The sequence below is a fragment of the Fusarium mangiferae genome (genome assembly GCF_900044065.1).
Source record: "Fusarium mangiferae strain MRC7560 genome assembly, contig: FMAN_scaffold001, whole genome shotgun sequence".
Classification (NCBI taxonomy): Eukaryota; Fungi; Ascomycota; class Sordariomycetes; order Hypocreales; family Nectriaceae; genus Fusarium; species Fusarium mangiferae.
The window spans coordinates 1,420,281-1,436,775 of NW_024573921.1; the positions used below are offsets into that span (position 1 = coordinate 1,420,281).

A 16,495-nucleotide genomic window follows, 5' to 3' on the forward strand; every position below is an offset into this window, starting at 1 on the left:
GCGGGCCGAGCTCACGCTTGGTCGATCCCGAACTGTGGGATGACTGGAGCTGGCCCTCCGCTGGGGATTGTTGTCGGAGTTGTAAGCGTAGGCGTATGCGGATGTGGGAGGTGAGTGGGAGGTATATGTTGTGAGTAAGCGGTTCGTCGGGGGAGGACGCTGGTTCGTGGGGTTCGTCAGGGTCACAGTGCTTTAGCGAACGACTCAGGGTGTGCGAAAAGGTGGTTGTATTTGAGGCAATGGATTTGTTTGCTGATATCTTGATCGTCTCGATAGTGGTAGTGAGACGGTCGGCATATCGCCACCAACAAGGTAGTGGAGTTAGAAAGAGCTGTGATGGAGCTGTCGCGACGAGTGGATATGTGTTAATATATAAGTCGACATGCGATGTTTAAGTTTAGAGCTGAAAATGGGGGCAGTCAAGTTTGATGGACTGCATGTGCGCAACAATCAATCAATCAAAGCAACAGAAGGAGAAACAAGGTAGTAGATAACGTCAAGGTCGTGTGAGAAGGGGCTGGAGGTGGGCTTATCATTCTAGACTCAGAGGAGAGGGAGTAATACAGTCGGTGACAGTTGCTTGGCGTTGAACGACCGCCCCCCCAATGGGCAAAGGGATCCTTGGTTCAGTATCAGATCAAATCATCTTCTGACCACTTACAGCAAATGCTAATCCCAAGTCAACTAAGACGCCACTGAGATCGAGCTGTCAAACGCTCCGAGCGTTGAGGAATAACCACGGGCATTGGTGGAGAGGGACCGAGGTGACGCTATCGCAGTGGAGGTGGGGAGCCTTAGAACGTCTAGAGTGAGTCGTTGTAACGCTGTAACGCCTTTTGGCTGGACCCCCCCCGCACGCTGAAGATACCGCCTGGACCATGCTGCCGGGTTCTGTCTGTCTGTGCATCCGATCAATCTTGAAAAGAATACGTAAAGAATTGAAGATGTGGATTCACTGCTCGGTATTGAAAGGTGGATTCTATCTTAGATCTCCGAGAGACAAAACACCAGATTTTGGTCAGTATACACACACCACGGCCCAACGCAGCATCAAAGATAAATCACAAGCTGCTAAAGGCAATCCTTCAAAACCAACAGCAACAACCCCTGTCTTCCCAAGCAACCCACCTAAACCATCTCCAGCAGGTGCATTCACCACTAAGTTTGACTATCACACTCCCGTCCCTCCCTCTTCCAATCCATTTCAGCCCTCCCTGATACGAGGACCCTTCCATTCATCGGCCAACTGCGTCTCCCCTCTTCTCGGTCCCGACAAAAGGAAATCCTTCGTTCTACCTCACGTTCTAGCCCTCATGAGTCCCGGTTCATAGATACGATGATCCAGGGCCTATCGCAGATACAATCACACGCCAAGAACAAAAACACGGGGAAGCGGATCCTTTCCTATCTGCCTCCTTGTTCGTGCTCGTCAAATAGACAGGCACAAGCCCGTAAGCCATCGAACCATATTTTTCGAGAACATCACAACCCTGTCTCCCTTGAAGCTTGGACCAGAAAGGCAGCTGCAAGGCCACGAAAAGAGTATCTGCCTTGACCAGAAGGGAGGGACATTTGAGAAAAGAAATTCAGTACCAAGGCTTCGGGCTTCTATTCAAGTCTTTGCCCATGCTCAAACAGTATGAAATATCAAATAAATGCTACATATGCTCAACGCAACTTCGCCACCCTGTATCGCTTAAGCTTATTCACCGCATCCAATCACCCAATCACCGCACCCACAGTATCAGCTGCTCTAATTCACCTTCTTGGCGTCCTGCATAACGGCCTCCTTCTCTTGACTTTCTGCCTTGACGACTGTAGCGATGATCTTACCATTGGCGTCTCTTGGCTTTCTCTTCCACCCTGTAGAGAACAGCTGTCCCATGTCAAAGCGAGGCAGTGGGTGTCCTTCTGTGTTGATAACGACTTTGTCCAGAGGTAGGAGATCAGGAGGTGAGAACAGGAGGTAAAAGTATTTGAGTGTTTCGGCCTGTGTGGTCATGTTAGCATCTTGACTGGCTGCTCGCTCACATCCATGGATCTTTATCACTTACCAGCCAGAAGCTCTCCATGTTGTCCCGTACTTTAGGCGGGACAACATTTGCATTGCGCAGACTCGTAAAGCCTCCTCCATTTCGCACAGCTGTGTGGTTCATGAAAGACTTGAACATCTCCCAACCCCATTCCCGGTATCGGTTGTCGTTGGTAATCCTCCACATGTAGAACAGACTCTCCACTGTCTCGGGTCGCTGGAGATTGTGAACATCGCCAGACTTGACAGTAAAGTCCTTGCGCCACTCCGCGTCCGGACTTGGGTCGAAATTAACTGGACCATTCCGAGGACTACCGTAAGCTGTTGGCGGGTTGTCAATCTCAAAGTAGGTGATTTCGGCTGATAGCCCTGTTGCCATGTACTTGTACATTCCCCAGCATGTCTCCATGACCTCTCGCGCCAGCTGCATATCCTCCTCGTTCTTCTTCGACCACGTCGGCAGTTTGCGCGCCTGAGCCTCAGTAAGGCCTTCTGTGGCCGCTAAAGCTATTGTACCGGGCATGAAGCACACAAGGTGGTCCATCTTCGGGCTAAGTGGCATCTCTAATCCATTCGGTCGCTCTCCGATGATGGTAAACTTGGAATTGGAAGTATATGTGACGAGGTGCTTGCGAACGCCCTGAAGCGCTTCGTACCACATGTCTTGATAAATAGGCTCCTGCTTATTCGTCTGAAGATATTGCTTGATAAGATACTCATAGTATGAGTCGCCGCGGCTTCCCAGACGAATGTTTTCACCCCTGAACTCGCCCGACGTTGCATAGATAAAGATAGGGACCAAGCCGTCTTGGGCTCCCTGATTGTCGACAAGTTTCATGACATTTTCCACACGGTCCCAAAAGTCTTTTTCTCCTGTGAGCTTTGCGAGATACTTGAATTCAAGCTGGAGAGTTGTGGCCTCCGCCGTCGACGACGCTCCCATGTCTGCGTGTGAGGGGATGCCCTCGAACTTGGCGAGGTTGACACTGGCATATGGGATACCAGATGGGGAGTCAAATGCGCTCATGAGACGATCAGCCAAGTCTTTAGCTTTCTCAAGATACAAATCTTCGCCGGCTGCCCCCTCGTCATCCTCGGCCAGAGGGGCAAGCCCCGGGAACTCGGTGGATAAGTAATGTGCACTTAGAAGCCCACCCAGCATTCGAATTGTCGTCTCAAAGGTGTTGACATCCTGATCCTGATCCCATGTCAAGGAGTCCGAGATCCAATGACGAGCGTCTTGGACACGAGATGTAAGGTTCATGAGAATCATAGTATCCAAAGAGTCGATTATGATCCAGCCGAGCCCCTTTGGCGCCATGTTTTCACCCGTCTTGCTAATTGGGTGGTATTCATCGAATCCTGTCGAGTTCTTCGGTCAGCCAATTTGAATCCTGTCCAGATATTCGGCCAGACGTACCCCAGGCATATCGCTTGTAGGCATCCCAGCTCAGCTCGAATGCCTCGACCACACGATCTCTCCTGTGATCCCAGTTCGCCTTTCTATCATCCTTGGACAAGCCTGTGTAGCTCCAATCGGTCGTTACAGTTCGCTTCGGTGAGGGTTTCTTCGAGGATCCAGTCCAATATATTAAAGTCAAAACAACCAAGGCAATAATAGCCACCCACTTCTTCCGCTTCCAAAAGGGTCTGTCTTCATCGTCGTAAGGCGACGCATAAGGTTTATCTTTGTACATTGGGAGTCGATCCGACTTGTTGGATCTCTGGCCAGAACCCCAGAATCGATCCTCAAGCTCTCGTTGACGACTATCAAAGGACGGAACGGTTCGGGGCATAGAGAAGGCCATAGCTACTTCATCGGCCTCGGCCCGCGACGGCGCAGGAATGTTTCGAGATTGCGGGCGTCCAAAGGTGCTTGTGGTTCGGTGGATGTTGAACGGATCTCGAATCATTGACTTGGTGTTTTCATTTCTAGGTGGGACTAGCCAGTAGAGCGAGAGCGAATGACTCGAAAGGACGCTAGAATTCACAGTGCAAGACAGGACAAGAACTATTATGTACAGGTCGCAAGCAAGGAAGCAGTTGACAAAGAAAGTGGCAACAAAAGTCTCAAGCTTGAGACGAAACAACCAGAGCCAATAGAGGACAGAAATACAGACAGAACCGAAATCAGGAGCTTGGGGTAGCTTTTACTCTTACGGCACGCGACCAGGGGTTATACAAAAGGTGTCGTTTGCGATTGCGACACCGACTCTCGGTCAAGTTTAGCGCCCTGGCCCGAGCACTCGGACCTAGCAATTCCGTTTCCCTTTTATATTGCGAAACCAAATCGTTACAACCTGAATCGCTACCTTACCTATTGTATGACTTATGGCAGAAGCAGGCTTGATCAATAGTGGCATCCCATGAGCTGCCGTCTGTGGAATCTTGTGTTATTATGAGTTGCAATGGGAGAGCAAAGTGATTCTGGTTGATAATGCGAAAGTGTTTCCCTTTATGTGACATCAAGTACAACTCTAATTTTTGACGTCTTACCTGGACCTTGGGTAGTCCCTTCAAACACATAAATAGGGCACCTTAGCAAATCAAAGCTCACATGAATGTTACATCCAACCAAATATAGTCCTGTCAAACAATCATGCTGTGCTAGATCATCGAAGCACTAAAATTACCGCCAGCTCAGGTACGTGGACCCTTCGTACCCAAAAACACAGCACTGGAAGCGATACCCAACTCAATCACAACTTCACATCTGATACCAAAACTCTCCATACCTCGACCACAATATTCCAGTCGGAATGAGTATTGAAAACTTCCCTTCTCTTACCGCAGAGGAGTTCTCAGAAGCATGCCATCACCTTGACAGGCAATACTGCCAAGCGTCTTTGGGCCCCCAACGAGCACGGTGGAAGCTGAGGCTCTGCAATGCTCTTTGCACAGACTTCGCCTATGGTGGGGGCTTCACAACATATATCCAAATAAGGCGGCCTCTCGAGTTTGATCTGGATCATGGAGATCTTTCACTAGGTTTGGATGGATTCTCCTTCTCAGACGACGAAACGCATGTACCAATAAGTGGGGATAAGGATATGTTGGATGCTGAAGAAGCAGACGAGGTAACTCATCTTCAATATAATATCTTCCAAGTGTTGAATCTCGTCTTACAGATTACGACAGGCCGCTCTAATCAGACAAAGGACTCGCCCAGAAGTTGCCATGGTGGAGTATGAAATTCACCTTCACCCCACGTATCGTGTGCCATGTCTATGGTTTAATCTACGCAACCTACCCGCCGATGAGCCAGCGTTCAACATTGACACCGTCTTTCGCCGCCTTGTACCAGACGAGTACAAGGCCGGGCTTCGAGCACTGGGCAATGTAGGCGGTATTTCGGCCGATGTACGTTTTCTGAGGACAGCTGTTTGCACAAGTCAATTTCAATATTCTGGGTATCGTCAAGATTGGTCGGCCTAACTAACATCTTGCTCGCAGCACCACCCTATCACGGGCGTCCCATCCTTCTTTATCCACCCCTGCTTGCTGGGAGACGCAATTTCCAAATTCGAGTGCGACAGGACCAACTATCTCATGATATGGCTCGGACTTGTCGGAGGTTGCGTAGGGCTATGGGTCCCTAAAGAAATGGCAATGTAGTAGCGTATCGATTGCGTCTCTCAGAAATGTCGCCGTCCTTCATGGGTTCATTCTTGTACATCAGTCATCGTCACTGTCCTCCTCCATTGCAACATCCGAATCACTATCCTCATCGTCACGGGTTCGCTTCTGTCCTCGGCCACCTGGTGTATCGGCGTCTTCCATGACGTGGTCCGCGCTCGCTGCAGGCTTCACAGGAAGACCAGAGCCGGGCGTCGGTGCCGGCGCTGAACCAGGAGGGGGAGCGTTGAAGATGCTCTGTTGCAGTTCAGTCTGCTCGACGTTGGTGGCACCTGCGACATTAGGGATCTTGAAAGTGCCGTCGAGTTTAGCCACAAAGTTGGACTTGGACTTCGCATATTGTATTTTCTAGCAAACGAGTTAGACTGATTTCACCACCACGGAAAGGTTCCACTAACCAAGTCGCGACCAAGGAATGCTTGTCCTTCGAGAGATCTCATAGCTTGTGTAGCAGACTGAACGTCCCGGAATACGATATGGGCCTGACCGCGCATCTTCATTGTCTTAAGAGCGACAACATCGAGGACAGGGCCATATGTGGAGAAGAGGAGGTAGAGGGCGGTTCGCAGATCGGCTTTCTGGATTTTTGAGGAGGGGAGATTCGTTACGTAGAGACTGGAAAGTCAGCACGGCTTGAGAAGGAGCAGGGCAGTGAAGAACTCACGTTTGATTAGGAGGAATAGGTTGAACCTTGGCTGGTAAAGATGCGTTTGGCTGAAGACCACGAGGCGCGGTTGCTACAGCGGCCATTGTAATAGTTGAACAGGCGCCGGTGGTTCTATGTTGATAATCGACGTGTCGCAATAGAAGGCTCAGTCCTTTTCCGGTGCTTCTTATACTAAGACTGTGGTATTGATAACGGGTGCAATGGGATTCCAAAATATCGATGTTGGGCGGTGTTGATGGATTGGAGATTTTTCGCCGAGCCTAGAATTGCCAGCCTCGCACTACAAGACAAGCACAGCCGCTGTGGCCCAAGCTTAAGCACTCTACCATCGACTGGCTGGAGCTTCAGCACTACCTACGTAACCCCCCACCCCCCACCGCCGGCTTGGAACCTACCTGGACATCCATCGTCAGCACCCAACTCCGACCGGCTTTTCTTACTCCTATACTCTCAATCAGCTTCAAAGCGATAGTAGAGAGCTACTCCTATCGCGAATAACATCAGTATGGCCGCCACCGAAGTCCACCACCTCTTCCACCACCCCATCGCCGACCACTCCTTCTCGGCCGATCACTCCGTCCTCGCTGTCGCTCGAGACACTAGTATTGAGCTCTATGGCAAGGTTGGCAATGCCTTCAAGCTAAAAGATGAGCTCAAGGGTCACGACAAGACGGTCACTAGTGTCGATATTGCCCCAAACAGCGGACGTATCGTTACTTGCTCTCAAGGTTAGTCTGCGTGGAGTTACCCCTATGTAGTGTCTTGTTCAGTACCTTACATGATAACAGATCGTAACGCTCTGGTCTGGGAGCCATCCCCAACCGGTTATAAGCCTACTTTGGTCCTTCTGCGAATCAGCCGGGCTGCTACCTTTGTCCGATGGTCTCCCTCCGAGAACAAGTTCGCCGTGGGTTCCGGTGATCGCGTCATTGCCGTCTGCTACTTCGAAGAGGAGAACGACTGGTGGGTGTCGAAGCACCTGAAGAAGCCCATCCGCAGCACCATTACCAGCGTTGCCTGGCATCCCAACTCGGTTCTCTTGGCTGCCGGATCCACTGATGCTCACGCCAGAGTCTTCTCCGCCTTCATCAAGGGTATGGACTCCCGTCCTCCTCCCGGAGTCTGGGGCGAGCGACTCCCTTTCAACACCGTTTGTGGGGAGTACTTGAACAACTCGGCTGGATGGGTGCACTCTGTCTCTTTCTCTCCAAGCGGAGACAGTCTTGCGTTCGCGGCGCATGATAGTAGCATCACAGTCGTCTACCCGTCGGGCCCTGAGCAACCTCCCCGGGCAGTTGTCACCGTCTCCACCAAGCAGCTTCCTTTCAAGAGTCTGATCTGGACCAGCGAAGATGAGATCATTGCTGCTGGCTACGACTGTGAGGCTTTCCGCTTCCAAGGTGGTGAGGCAGGCTGGCAGCTAGCTGGTGCTATTGAGCAGAAGGGTCGTCCTGGTCTGGGCGAGCACCGCGAGGAATCTGCTTTGAACATGTTCAGACAAATGGATCTCAAGGGCAAGACCAAGGATGACACCCAGCTTAAGACTGTCCATCAAAATACCATCAGCACCGTCAGGCCTTTCGAAACCTCCGGTGACCGCGTTACCAAGTTCAGCAGTAAGTAAAAGTCGTACCTATAAGTTGCGTAAACTGACACAGATTGTAGCAAGCGGCGTCGATGGTAGAGTTGTGGTATGGAGCACTTAGATAGCTTGAATAAACAATATACTGCTACTAGAAAGCGTGCAGTTCTATGGTAACTTGCCGTTGGTCTACAGACTCCATACCTCCCACAGGCACCACTGGCTTTGATTTATATCGGGCGTTGTAGTACTTTATGCACCGTGTAAACTTAGAAGGAAGTCTCTTTGTAAGGTCTTGATGTACTTCTCGATCCTCACCATTATTAAGTAGATATTGACTCACTAGGTAGGTAGGTACTTATCCAATAGCTCAGGCATTTACGAGGCCACATAAGGGGTACTGTCTGTTTGCTTCAGAACTTTCGTTCCTAGTAACACCAAACTACCAGCTCATTCTTCATAGCACTCATCTCTGATGTAAGTCAAGTGCCTAGCAATAAACTTTCTTCGTAATATTTGTCAGAATTTGGTAGCACCATCCTCCCACGGAGACTGGTTTGATGGTTTTGTGGCAATAGGACTACTTTATCCCCGAAGACTCACGATTCTCACTGATTCTGAAATAATGCAGAATTGTTTTTATCTAGTTCTATTTTGTCGCGGGCATTGGCTTTGCTTGGATTTTGCCTCTATGGAAGAGCAATGACCTCAATCTCCACATCGACGTTCTTGGGGAGAGTCTTGACAGCTACACAGCTACGGGCAGGCTTGTGCGAAAACCACTTCTCGTACTCGGTGTTGATTTCCTAGAAGCTGTCAGTAACTGAATGGAAAATTGGCCTTGCTGAGGCACTGACAGCAAAGTAGGACATGTCAGAGATGAAGACTGTAGTCTTGACCACCTTGGAAATAGACGAGCCCGCCGCCTCAACAACAGCCTGGACATTCTTGCAAGCCTGGCGGGTCTGCTCGGTGATGCCTTGGACCATCTCACCCTCGGGGGTAAGAGGAATCTGGCCAGAGCAATAGATCATGTTGGGGGTCTTGATGGCTTGAGACTGGTTTGGCATATCATGAGTGTTGGTCTTGTCAGTGAGGGGTAGCTGAACATACGTAAGGGCCAAGGGCTTCGATACTGTCAGTAAAGGTTTACCAGAGATTGAATCCATACAACTTACCCGCAGGGGCGTCCTTGGTGAAAATGATCTGCTGGTCGGAGGACATTGTCGATTGGTGTCTGGTTGAAAGTGTGAACTTGGCTGGCGCTACGATATACTGGCGGGGAATTGTTCGGATGGAAGAGGCGATGGAGCGTGAAGCTCTGCGCGCAATGGGAGAAAATGACATGGCAGAAAAAGCTTGACAATTGTAATTACCGACGTACCTAGAGAAAGGAGAATGATCGAATTGGAGTCTCAGAGCTGAGGTTTTGTTGAGTTAGTTCCCAATGGGTTCAAGCAAGCTTTGGTTGCTGTGTTTTATGAGAGCTCCGGAGGTTCGGTGAGTACTCGGAGGGGTAAACCGAAGCTAGCCAATGGAAAGCACCTTGAGAGAATGGATTGGACTCGGTTGTATCTGGTCAATTGCTACAGGTACATGAAATCAGCTACTTGACTGCTGCTGAGCTCCGTTGATCGGCTAACTTGTGGTAAGTCTGGCGACCTCTCCGGGCCGCCCCGCATTGCGCCCTCCGGAGACGGCGGCCGAGGAGCGTTTGGAAGAGCTCTGAACATGAGCTTGGTCTGGGGAGCTCTACTATTATAGCTATGCCAGTATACCATTTAACAGGTAAGTTCAGAGACTAAGATGGTGCTGTCTTATCTTTGTTGTTTGGTCATTGGCATGAAGCCATGGCGTCTAAATGTTAGACGTGTTGCATATATCGCAGTGTTTGTTCAGGAGCTCAATAGAAATGTTTTGGCAAACAGAGTTATAGTTCAAGTTTGAATAAAAGGTGTCTCTATTGATGCTCTATTCAACACCAGAAGAAGGATAGTTGGGTATTTGTTGCAAATGCAGCCTTATTTGTCTCTTTGTGCTTTGCCACCAACTCAAAGTTTCAGTGTGACCAACGACGACAGTAATCAAGCAGTCTCCGAGAAAGTTAGTACTCCACTTGTACGATGTCCGAATCATTTGTGTTCAATTAAAGATCGGGTTTGGCGGTCAAGCAGTAATCACAATCCAATCGACCACGGTATGCTTTCAGCCCTGTTGCTGAGCATCTCCAAAACCGGCATCATCAGCAAAGCTTGGTCGAAGTCAAGAGTCCCTCCCACTGCAGCTAAAACACGACGGGACCCAATTGGTTCCCTTAGCTCCTTATTCAGTTCTCTTGAGAAACATCCAACTGTTAGCAGCTTCAGCTGTCAAGTGGCTGAGAGCTAACACAAGTGGGGTCTTACCCCTGCGTCCATCCCATCTAGCCCAGACTCCTCCAGTAACAGGGGTAAAAAAAGGCAAGCTGGCCAGGTTGTCCTCGACGCCAGAAGCATCAACTTGATCCCATAACTTCGACCACAGGGAGGTTTCTCTTTTTAATCAATCGCCCCTTTTTCTTTCCTTTCTTTTTATTTTTGTGAATCTTCTCGACTGAGGTGGTAATTGCTTCTAGTAGCTACCTCTACTTGCTCTTCTATCGCTCCTTTGTTCACCTATTTCTTCTTCTCTTCTACAAATCGCTTGGTGCAACCAGGGCACTACTATCTAACCCCTGAGGTAAGCCTGAGACCTGCGGTTCCTCTGAATCGTTTGTGAGACGTGGTTGTTTCTCTGCATATTTCATGCCATTTTCTTTTCTTATATACATCTATAAGGTCTTTGACTGATTGTCGCATCTGTAGCCTACGGCCGTCTTCAATCATGGCTCGAAGCTCTACGCCGCAGGGCAGCCTGCGACAGAGGGGCGCACCATCAAAGAAGCCCTCCGAAGAAGACTCGTTCGATCCTAATATCGAGCTTGACAAGCTTGCCAAGGCTGGTGCTCAGCGAGCCGCTGCCCAGAGCGAGACCGAGTACAAGATTGGCCTCTTCCTCATCACTATCTTGTCCTTTGTTACTCGGTTCTGGGGCATCAGCCATCCGAACGAGGTTGTCTTTGACGAGGTGCACTTTGGAAAGGTAAGCACGACTGAATTCAATAGCATTTGACGCTATAGCTAAGCGTTTCTTGATAGTTCGCCTCATACTACCTCGAGCGAACCTACTTCTTCGACGTTCACCCTCCCTTCGGCAAGCTTCTGTTCGCCTTTGTGGGCTGGCTCGTTGGCTACGATGGTAACTTCCATTTCGAGAACATCGGCGACTCCTACATTGCGAATAAAGTTCCTTATGTCGCGTACCGAGCTCTCCCCGCTACTCTAGGTGCTTTGACTGTCTCGGTCACATATCTCATCATGTGGGAATCTGGCTACAGTCTCCCCGCTTGCATCCTCGCCGCTGGTCTGGTCCTCCTCGACAATGCCCACATCGGCCAGACCCGGCTCATCCTCCTAGATGCGACTCTGGTCCTCGCCATGGCCTGCAGTCTCCTTTTCTACATCAAGTGGTACAAGCTCCGACATGAGCCTTTCTCCCGAAAGTGGTGGAAGTGGCTCATCCTCACCGGGTTCGCTCTGTCTTGCGATATCTCGGTCAAGTACGTTGGTGTATTTGCCTTCGTTACCATTGGCTCTGCCGTTGTCATTGACCTCTGGGACCTCCTCAACATTAACCGACCTGGTGGTGCAATCAGCCTGCAGGAATTTACCAAGCACTTTGCCGCTCGGGCTTTTGGTCTGATCATCATGCCTTTCTTGTTCTACCTCTTCTGGTTCCAGGTTCACTTCGCCGTTCTCTACCGATCCGGTCCTGGTGATGATTTCATGACTCCTGAATTCCAGGAGACCCTGAGCGACAACGTCATGCTGGCCAATTCGATCGACATTCAGTACTATGACCAAATCACAATTCGACACAAGGAAACCAAGACATACCTTCACAGTCATGAGGATCGTTACCCTCTTCGATACGATGATGGCCGTGTTTCGTCCCAGGGCCAGCAGATCACTGGTTACCCTTACAACGACACAAACAACTACTGGGAGATCCTGCCCGCCAATAACGATAAGCAGATGGGCCGCATTGTCAAGAACCACGAACTGGTTCGCCTTCGCCACGTTGGAACCGACAAGATTCTACTCTCCCACGATGTCGCTTCTCCTTACTACCCCACCAACCAGGAATTCACTGCTGTTACCCCCGAGGAGGCTTTCGGCAAGCGTGAGAAGGACACGCTTTTTGAGGTCCGAATTGAGCACGGCAAGAAGAACCAGAACTTCAAGACTGTTGCTGGCCACTTCAAGCTCATTCACAACCCAAGCAAGGTTGCCATGTGGACTCACACCAAGCCTCTCCCTGAGTGGGGTTACAAGCAGCAGGAGATCAACGGTAACAAGCAGATTGCGCCCAGCTCCAACGTCTGGATTGCCGAGGACATTCCCTCTCTACCTGCTGATCACCCTCGTCGCCAGAAGCCTGAGCGCAAGGTCAAGTCTCTGCCCTTCCTCCAGAAGTGGTTCGAGCTCCAGCGCGCCATGTTCTACCACAACAGCAAGCTTACCAGCAGCCACCCTTATGCTAGTCACCCTTACCAGTGGCCTTTCCTGCTCCGTGGCGTGAGCTTCTGGACCCAGAGCGAGACGCGCCAACAGATCTACTTCTTGGGCAACCCGATTGGCTGGTGGCTCGCTAGCAGTCTTCTCGCTGTTTACGCCGGTATCCTTCTCGCTGATCAGGTATCTCTGCGCCGTGGTGTTGATGCTCTCGACCGCCGTAAGTAATTTCGAAATACATGTTCGGAGTTGATTTAATAACGAAATTTTAGGAACTCGATCGCGCCTGTATAACTCTACCGGTTTCTTCTTCCTTGCTTGGGCTACTCATTACTTCCCGTTCTTCCTCATGGGACGTCAACTTTTCTTGCATCACTACCTTCCAGCCCACCTTGCCTCTTGTCTTGTTGCTGGCGCTCTTCTGGAGTTCATCTTCAACTCTGAAGCTCCTGAGGAGATCACTATCAAGGACAAGAAGGGACCTGTCAGCCCCAGGCACCATGTCACTGCTCGTGAGCGCTTCGCCGGTCAGAGCATGCTCGGTGCTTGGATTGCCTGTGGTGCTATTCTATCTTTGATTGTTGCTGGCTGGTACTTCTTCCTGCCTCTCACCTATGGCTACCCTGGTCTCTCCGTCGATGCCATTCTCCGAAGGAAGTGGCTAGGATACGACCTTCACTTTGCCAAATAGACGGTGATAGGGTGATTTGACCAATCTTGAGTTTTAAGATTCTTGGGCCAAGGAATTTCAAGTGGACATACCACTAGCATTTTTTCCATGAGACTCGGGTCGAGTTAATGAAGGTGTCATGACACTGATCATGACAAGATTAGTTATGGGATATACCGGGTCGGCGGAGGTTGGACCATGGGTGGCAGACAAAACCAATCTCATGTTATCTCTATATGATAAAATACGTGAAGGAAGATGTGTAACCTATTGAAAGCATAGAGAAACTAATCTGATATTTGTTTGAACATTTGGACGTCATGTTCGACCATGAGTTGCATTTCTCAAGAACTAAAGTTTTGTAAGCTCAGTGGGCTTTGGCAGGGGACTTCTGTGACGTGCTGAGACCTCACCCCTAAATGACGCGCTACCATGATGAATGACGGGGATTATTGGGTCCAGGGTGTCCAAAGTGCTTCGATACAGAACATATCGCTGAAACAGAATTCTGCTACATGCTGAGCTTTGGGGTGAGCCAACTTGCCCCACTGTAGTAGGCGGTCACTAAGCTAGCTCAAGGTAACAGCCATTTAAGTTAGACAACCAGACCTGTCGGGTGTGGCTATAGGTGTACCTTACTTATTAGTCGACATGAGCCAAGCAAGGGATGGATCCAATGTCAATTGTGCAGTTAACATCATAACCAACGATGATTTTTCTTCTCGGATGATATTCCATGCTCTTGTCCGCTAAATTGCGCAGAAGTTGCACCAATCTTACTACTACGGAGTAATTCCACTCCCTACCTATGATGCTTTGCTGTCCTCATAACCACGAATAAGGAATCATGGTCTCGCATACGAACCGCCTCTACCTGCGTCGCCTCCTACGCTCACGCTTCCCCAAGATAGTCTTCATTCTCGTCGTCATAATCAACGTTCTCGATGTCCTTCGAATTCATAGAAACCTACTCGATGCCGATCGTACTCCAGCCGCGAAGCTCTCGCAGCCTCCAGGGCGCATCTATATCGCAAGCATGCACTTCAATAACGAGCGCGTAATTAGAGATCACTGGGGTCCTGCGGTGATAGAACTTGCAAAGCTTTTCGGGCGAGAGAATGTCTTTGTCAGTGTTTTTGAGAGCGGGAGCTGGGACAAGACTAAAAGAGAGCTCCATCACATGGATCAGGAGCTCGAGAAACTGGGAGTTCCCCATCGGGTGGAGATGTCGGATGTCACGCATAAAGATGAGATTGAGAATCCGAATAAGGGAGAAGGCTGGATCGACACACCTAGGGGAAAACGCGAGTTAAGAAGGATACCGTATCTCGCAAAGCTGAGAAACAAGACGTTACAGGACTTGATAGACCTATCCAAGAAAGGAGAGCATTTCGATAAGGTTCTCTTCCTCAACGACGTCGTCTTCACGGTACGTCAACTGCTATTTCAGGGTGGCCAGCATCTCACAAAGTTTGCAGACAGACGATGTGCTCAAGCTCCTTGGCACGAATGGCGGCGACTACGCTGCAGCTTGCTCACTTGATTTCTCGAAACCACCGCAGTACTATGATACATTTGCGCTGAGGGATACAAACGGACAGGCGCATGCAATGTCTACCTGGCCGTATTTCAAGGGCAGTGTTTCGAGGAATGCTCTTGTTAATCACTTGGACGCTGTGCCTGTTGCGAGCTGCTGGAATGGAATTGGTTTGTTTTCTTATGCTCAAAGACGAGTGCTTCCTCACTGACTGCCTCATCAGTCGCCATGCCCGTAGAGCCTTTTACTTCATCGTCGAAGCTGCGCTTCCGAGGTATTCCGGACTCTCTGGCTGAACACCACCTCGAAGGCTGTGAATGCTGCCTTATCCACGCTGACAATCCCCTTTCCAAAACTAGAGGTGTATACCTCAATCCTCATGTCCGCGTAGGTTACAACCTACATGCATACCAAGCTGTGCATCCCGAACAAGGCGCATGGGTGTCGACATGGCAGATCTTCTCTGGTCTCTGGATCAATCGCATAATGCGGTGGGTATCATCACCGTTTGACGCATGGGTGGTCAGGGGTCGTGTTGCAGAGTGGGAGAAATTAGGGGGGAGAGAGCCTGGCGAGTTTTGCCTGATTAACGAGATGCAGGTTCTTGTTGAAAGAGGTTGGGCACATGTTTAGATATTTGGTAGTGAGAAGGAAAAGAATTGTTGGTAAGATACCCATATTGTCAATCTGAAAGATTGTCTATTCTCAGTGCGAAGAGTTCTAGGACATTCTCCCATCTTAAAGAAGCGCCTAATGATACTATTCAAAAAAAAAAAAAAAAAAAAAAAAAAAAAACTATCTGGATGCCGGATCAAATAGCCAGCGACTTTTCTCCTAACAGTTGCATTTGGGATCAACCCTCCCCTCTCTCAAGTCGTTTCCTTCCCATTGTCTCATTTGCTGCGATCAACTCGACGAGGCACGTCTTAAATCACTTTACGAATCGGACTGGGGAGAACCTAGAACTTGTTGTCCTGGGCTAACTTGCGGTCGGGCAGGTAGGTGGATCAAAGTTGGTTGACCAACTGGAGACGATAGTACCGATCGCACAGCGGTCGACCTTGTCTCTTCCTTCTGGTCTTCGTCTTGCTCATCTTCACCCGCACACCGGTTTTCGATAGTCTCGACTGTAAACTCTTCATCTGAATTATCGTTGGGCTCAGAATAAGATGGCAAAAGGAATCCGGACAGCTTAGCTACGGAGGTCACAGCTTCGATCTCTATGCCTGATTCGTCGTCTGATTCCTCACCGTACTCAGAAGATGAGGATAGGAAGGGCCAACGAACCGTTTCTGCAGTAAGGGGTGTAGTCCCATCTTGACTTGGGTAAACCGGGGCGCTTAGCATATGACTACTAGAGAGGACAGGACTGTTGTTGTCAAAATGGCTTGTGGGAGGGATGAAATACCCGTTCTCAACATGCCCCAAACTTGGGAAGTCGAAGCTCCTTGTTGTTGGGGGGATATGAGGCTGACCATGAGACTCCCGGGCCATATCCTGAGCACGCAATCTAGCCAAGTGGTAGCGGTTTGTACGAAGCGGTGTCCGCGCCATCGGAGCTTCACTTGGAAGGTTTCCCTTCGAGAAAGCCCATGTTTCCCAGGTTGATCTGCTCTCGGGGATAGGATGATCAGGTGATGCTGCTCCAATTAGCCAACGAATAAGTCTTGTTATACACCAATGTGGCCAAATGAGATACGATATGAATGTTTCCCACCCTCCTCGTGCTTGTGGGCATTGATCTTGCTGTCGACCAGCGACGGAGGAATCCCGAGTCTG

The 16,495-nt window shown here is 49.8% G+C and overlaps 7 protein-coding genes across 7 annotated transcripts; 4 read left to right on the forward strand and 3 right to left on the reverse strand.

The window, feature by feature from the left end:
- Window positions 1-1,753: 1,753 nt before the first annotated feature.
- Window positions 1,754-3,840, reverse strand: FMAN_00966 (uncharacterized protein; the record flags this gene model as incomplete). The annotated part of the gene is made up of 3 exons (XM_041829453.1): window positions 1,754-1,990; window positions 2,055-3,394; window positions 3,453-3,840. The coding sequence occupies 3 exons, from the start codon at window positions 3,838-3,840 to the stop codon at window positions 1,754-1,756; spliced, it is 1,965 nt and encodes a 654-aa protein (XP_041676300.1).
- Window positions 3,841-4,791: 951 nt separating this feature from the next.
- FMAN_00967 (uncharacterized protein) lies at window positions 4,792-5,647 on the forward strand (the record flags this gene model as incomplete). The annotated part of the gene is made up of 3 exons (XM_041829464.1): window positions 4,792-5,109; window positions 5,171-5,392; window positions 5,486-5,647. 3 exons carry the CDS (start codon window positions 4,792-4,794, stop codon window positions 5,645-5,647), a joined length of 702 nt encoding a protein of 233 aa, XP_041676301.1.
- Window positions 5,648-5,707: 60 nt separating this feature from the next.
- Window positions 5,708-6,418, reverse strand: FMAN_00968 (uncharacterized protein; the record flags this gene model as incomplete). Its single annotated transcript, XM_041829475.1, has 3 exons — window positions 5,708-6,016; window positions 6,067-6,283; window positions 6,333-6,418. 3 exons carry the CDS (start codon window positions 6,416-6,418, stop codon window positions 5,708-5,710), a joined length of 612 nt encoding a protein of 203 aa, XP_041676302.1.
- A 422-nt stretch (window positions 6,419-6,840) lies between these two features.
- On the forward strand, window positions 6,841-8,041 carry FMAN_00969 (putative Arp2/3 protein complex subunit sop2; the record flags this gene model as incomplete). Its single annotated transcript, XM_041829486.1, has 3 exons — window positions 6,841-7,063; window positions 7,124-7,951; window positions 8,001-8,041. The coding sequence occupies 3 exons, from the start codon at window positions 6,841-6,843 to the stop codon at window positions 8,039-8,041; spliced, it is 1,092 nt and encodes a 363-aa protein (XP_041676303.1).
- A 565-nt stretch (window positions 8,042-8,606) lies between these two features.
- Window positions 8,607-9,141, reverse strand: FMAN_00970 (putative BRT1 protein, down-regulated by mating factor B; the record flags this gene model as incomplete). The annotated part of the gene is made up of 4 exons (XM_041829497.1): window positions 8,607-8,723; window positions 8,775-8,975; window positions 9,031-9,044; window positions 9,096-9,141. 4 exons carry the CDS (start codon window positions 9,139-9,141, stop codon window positions 8,607-8,609), a joined length of 378 nt encoding a protein of 125 aa, XP_041676304.1.
- A 1,638-nt stretch (window positions 9,142-10,779) lies between these two features.
- On the forward strand, window positions 10,780-13,200 carry FMAN_00971 (putative dolichyl-phosphate-mannose--protein O-mannosyltransferase; the record flags this gene model as incomplete). Its single annotated transcript, XM_041829509.1, has 3 exons — window positions 10,780-11,037; window positions 11,094-12,729; window positions 12,782-13,200. The coding sequence occupies 3 exons, from the start codon at window positions 10,780-10,782 to the stop codon at window positions 13,198-13,200; spliced, it is 2,313 nt and encodes a 770-aa protein (XP_041676305.1).
- Window positions 13,201-14,026: 826 nt separating this feature from the next.
- On the forward strand, window positions 14,027-15,349 carry FMAN_00972 (putative polysaccharide export protein (CAP59); the record flags this gene model as incomplete). The annotated part of the gene is made up of 3 exons (XM_041829520.1): window positions 14,027-14,608; window positions 14,658-14,886; window positions 14,940-15,349. 3 exons carry the CDS (start codon window positions 14,027-14,029, stop codon window positions 15,347-15,349), a joined length of 1,221 nt encoding a protein of 406 aa, XP_041676306.1.
- Window positions 15,350-16,495: the final 1,146 nt, after the last annotated feature.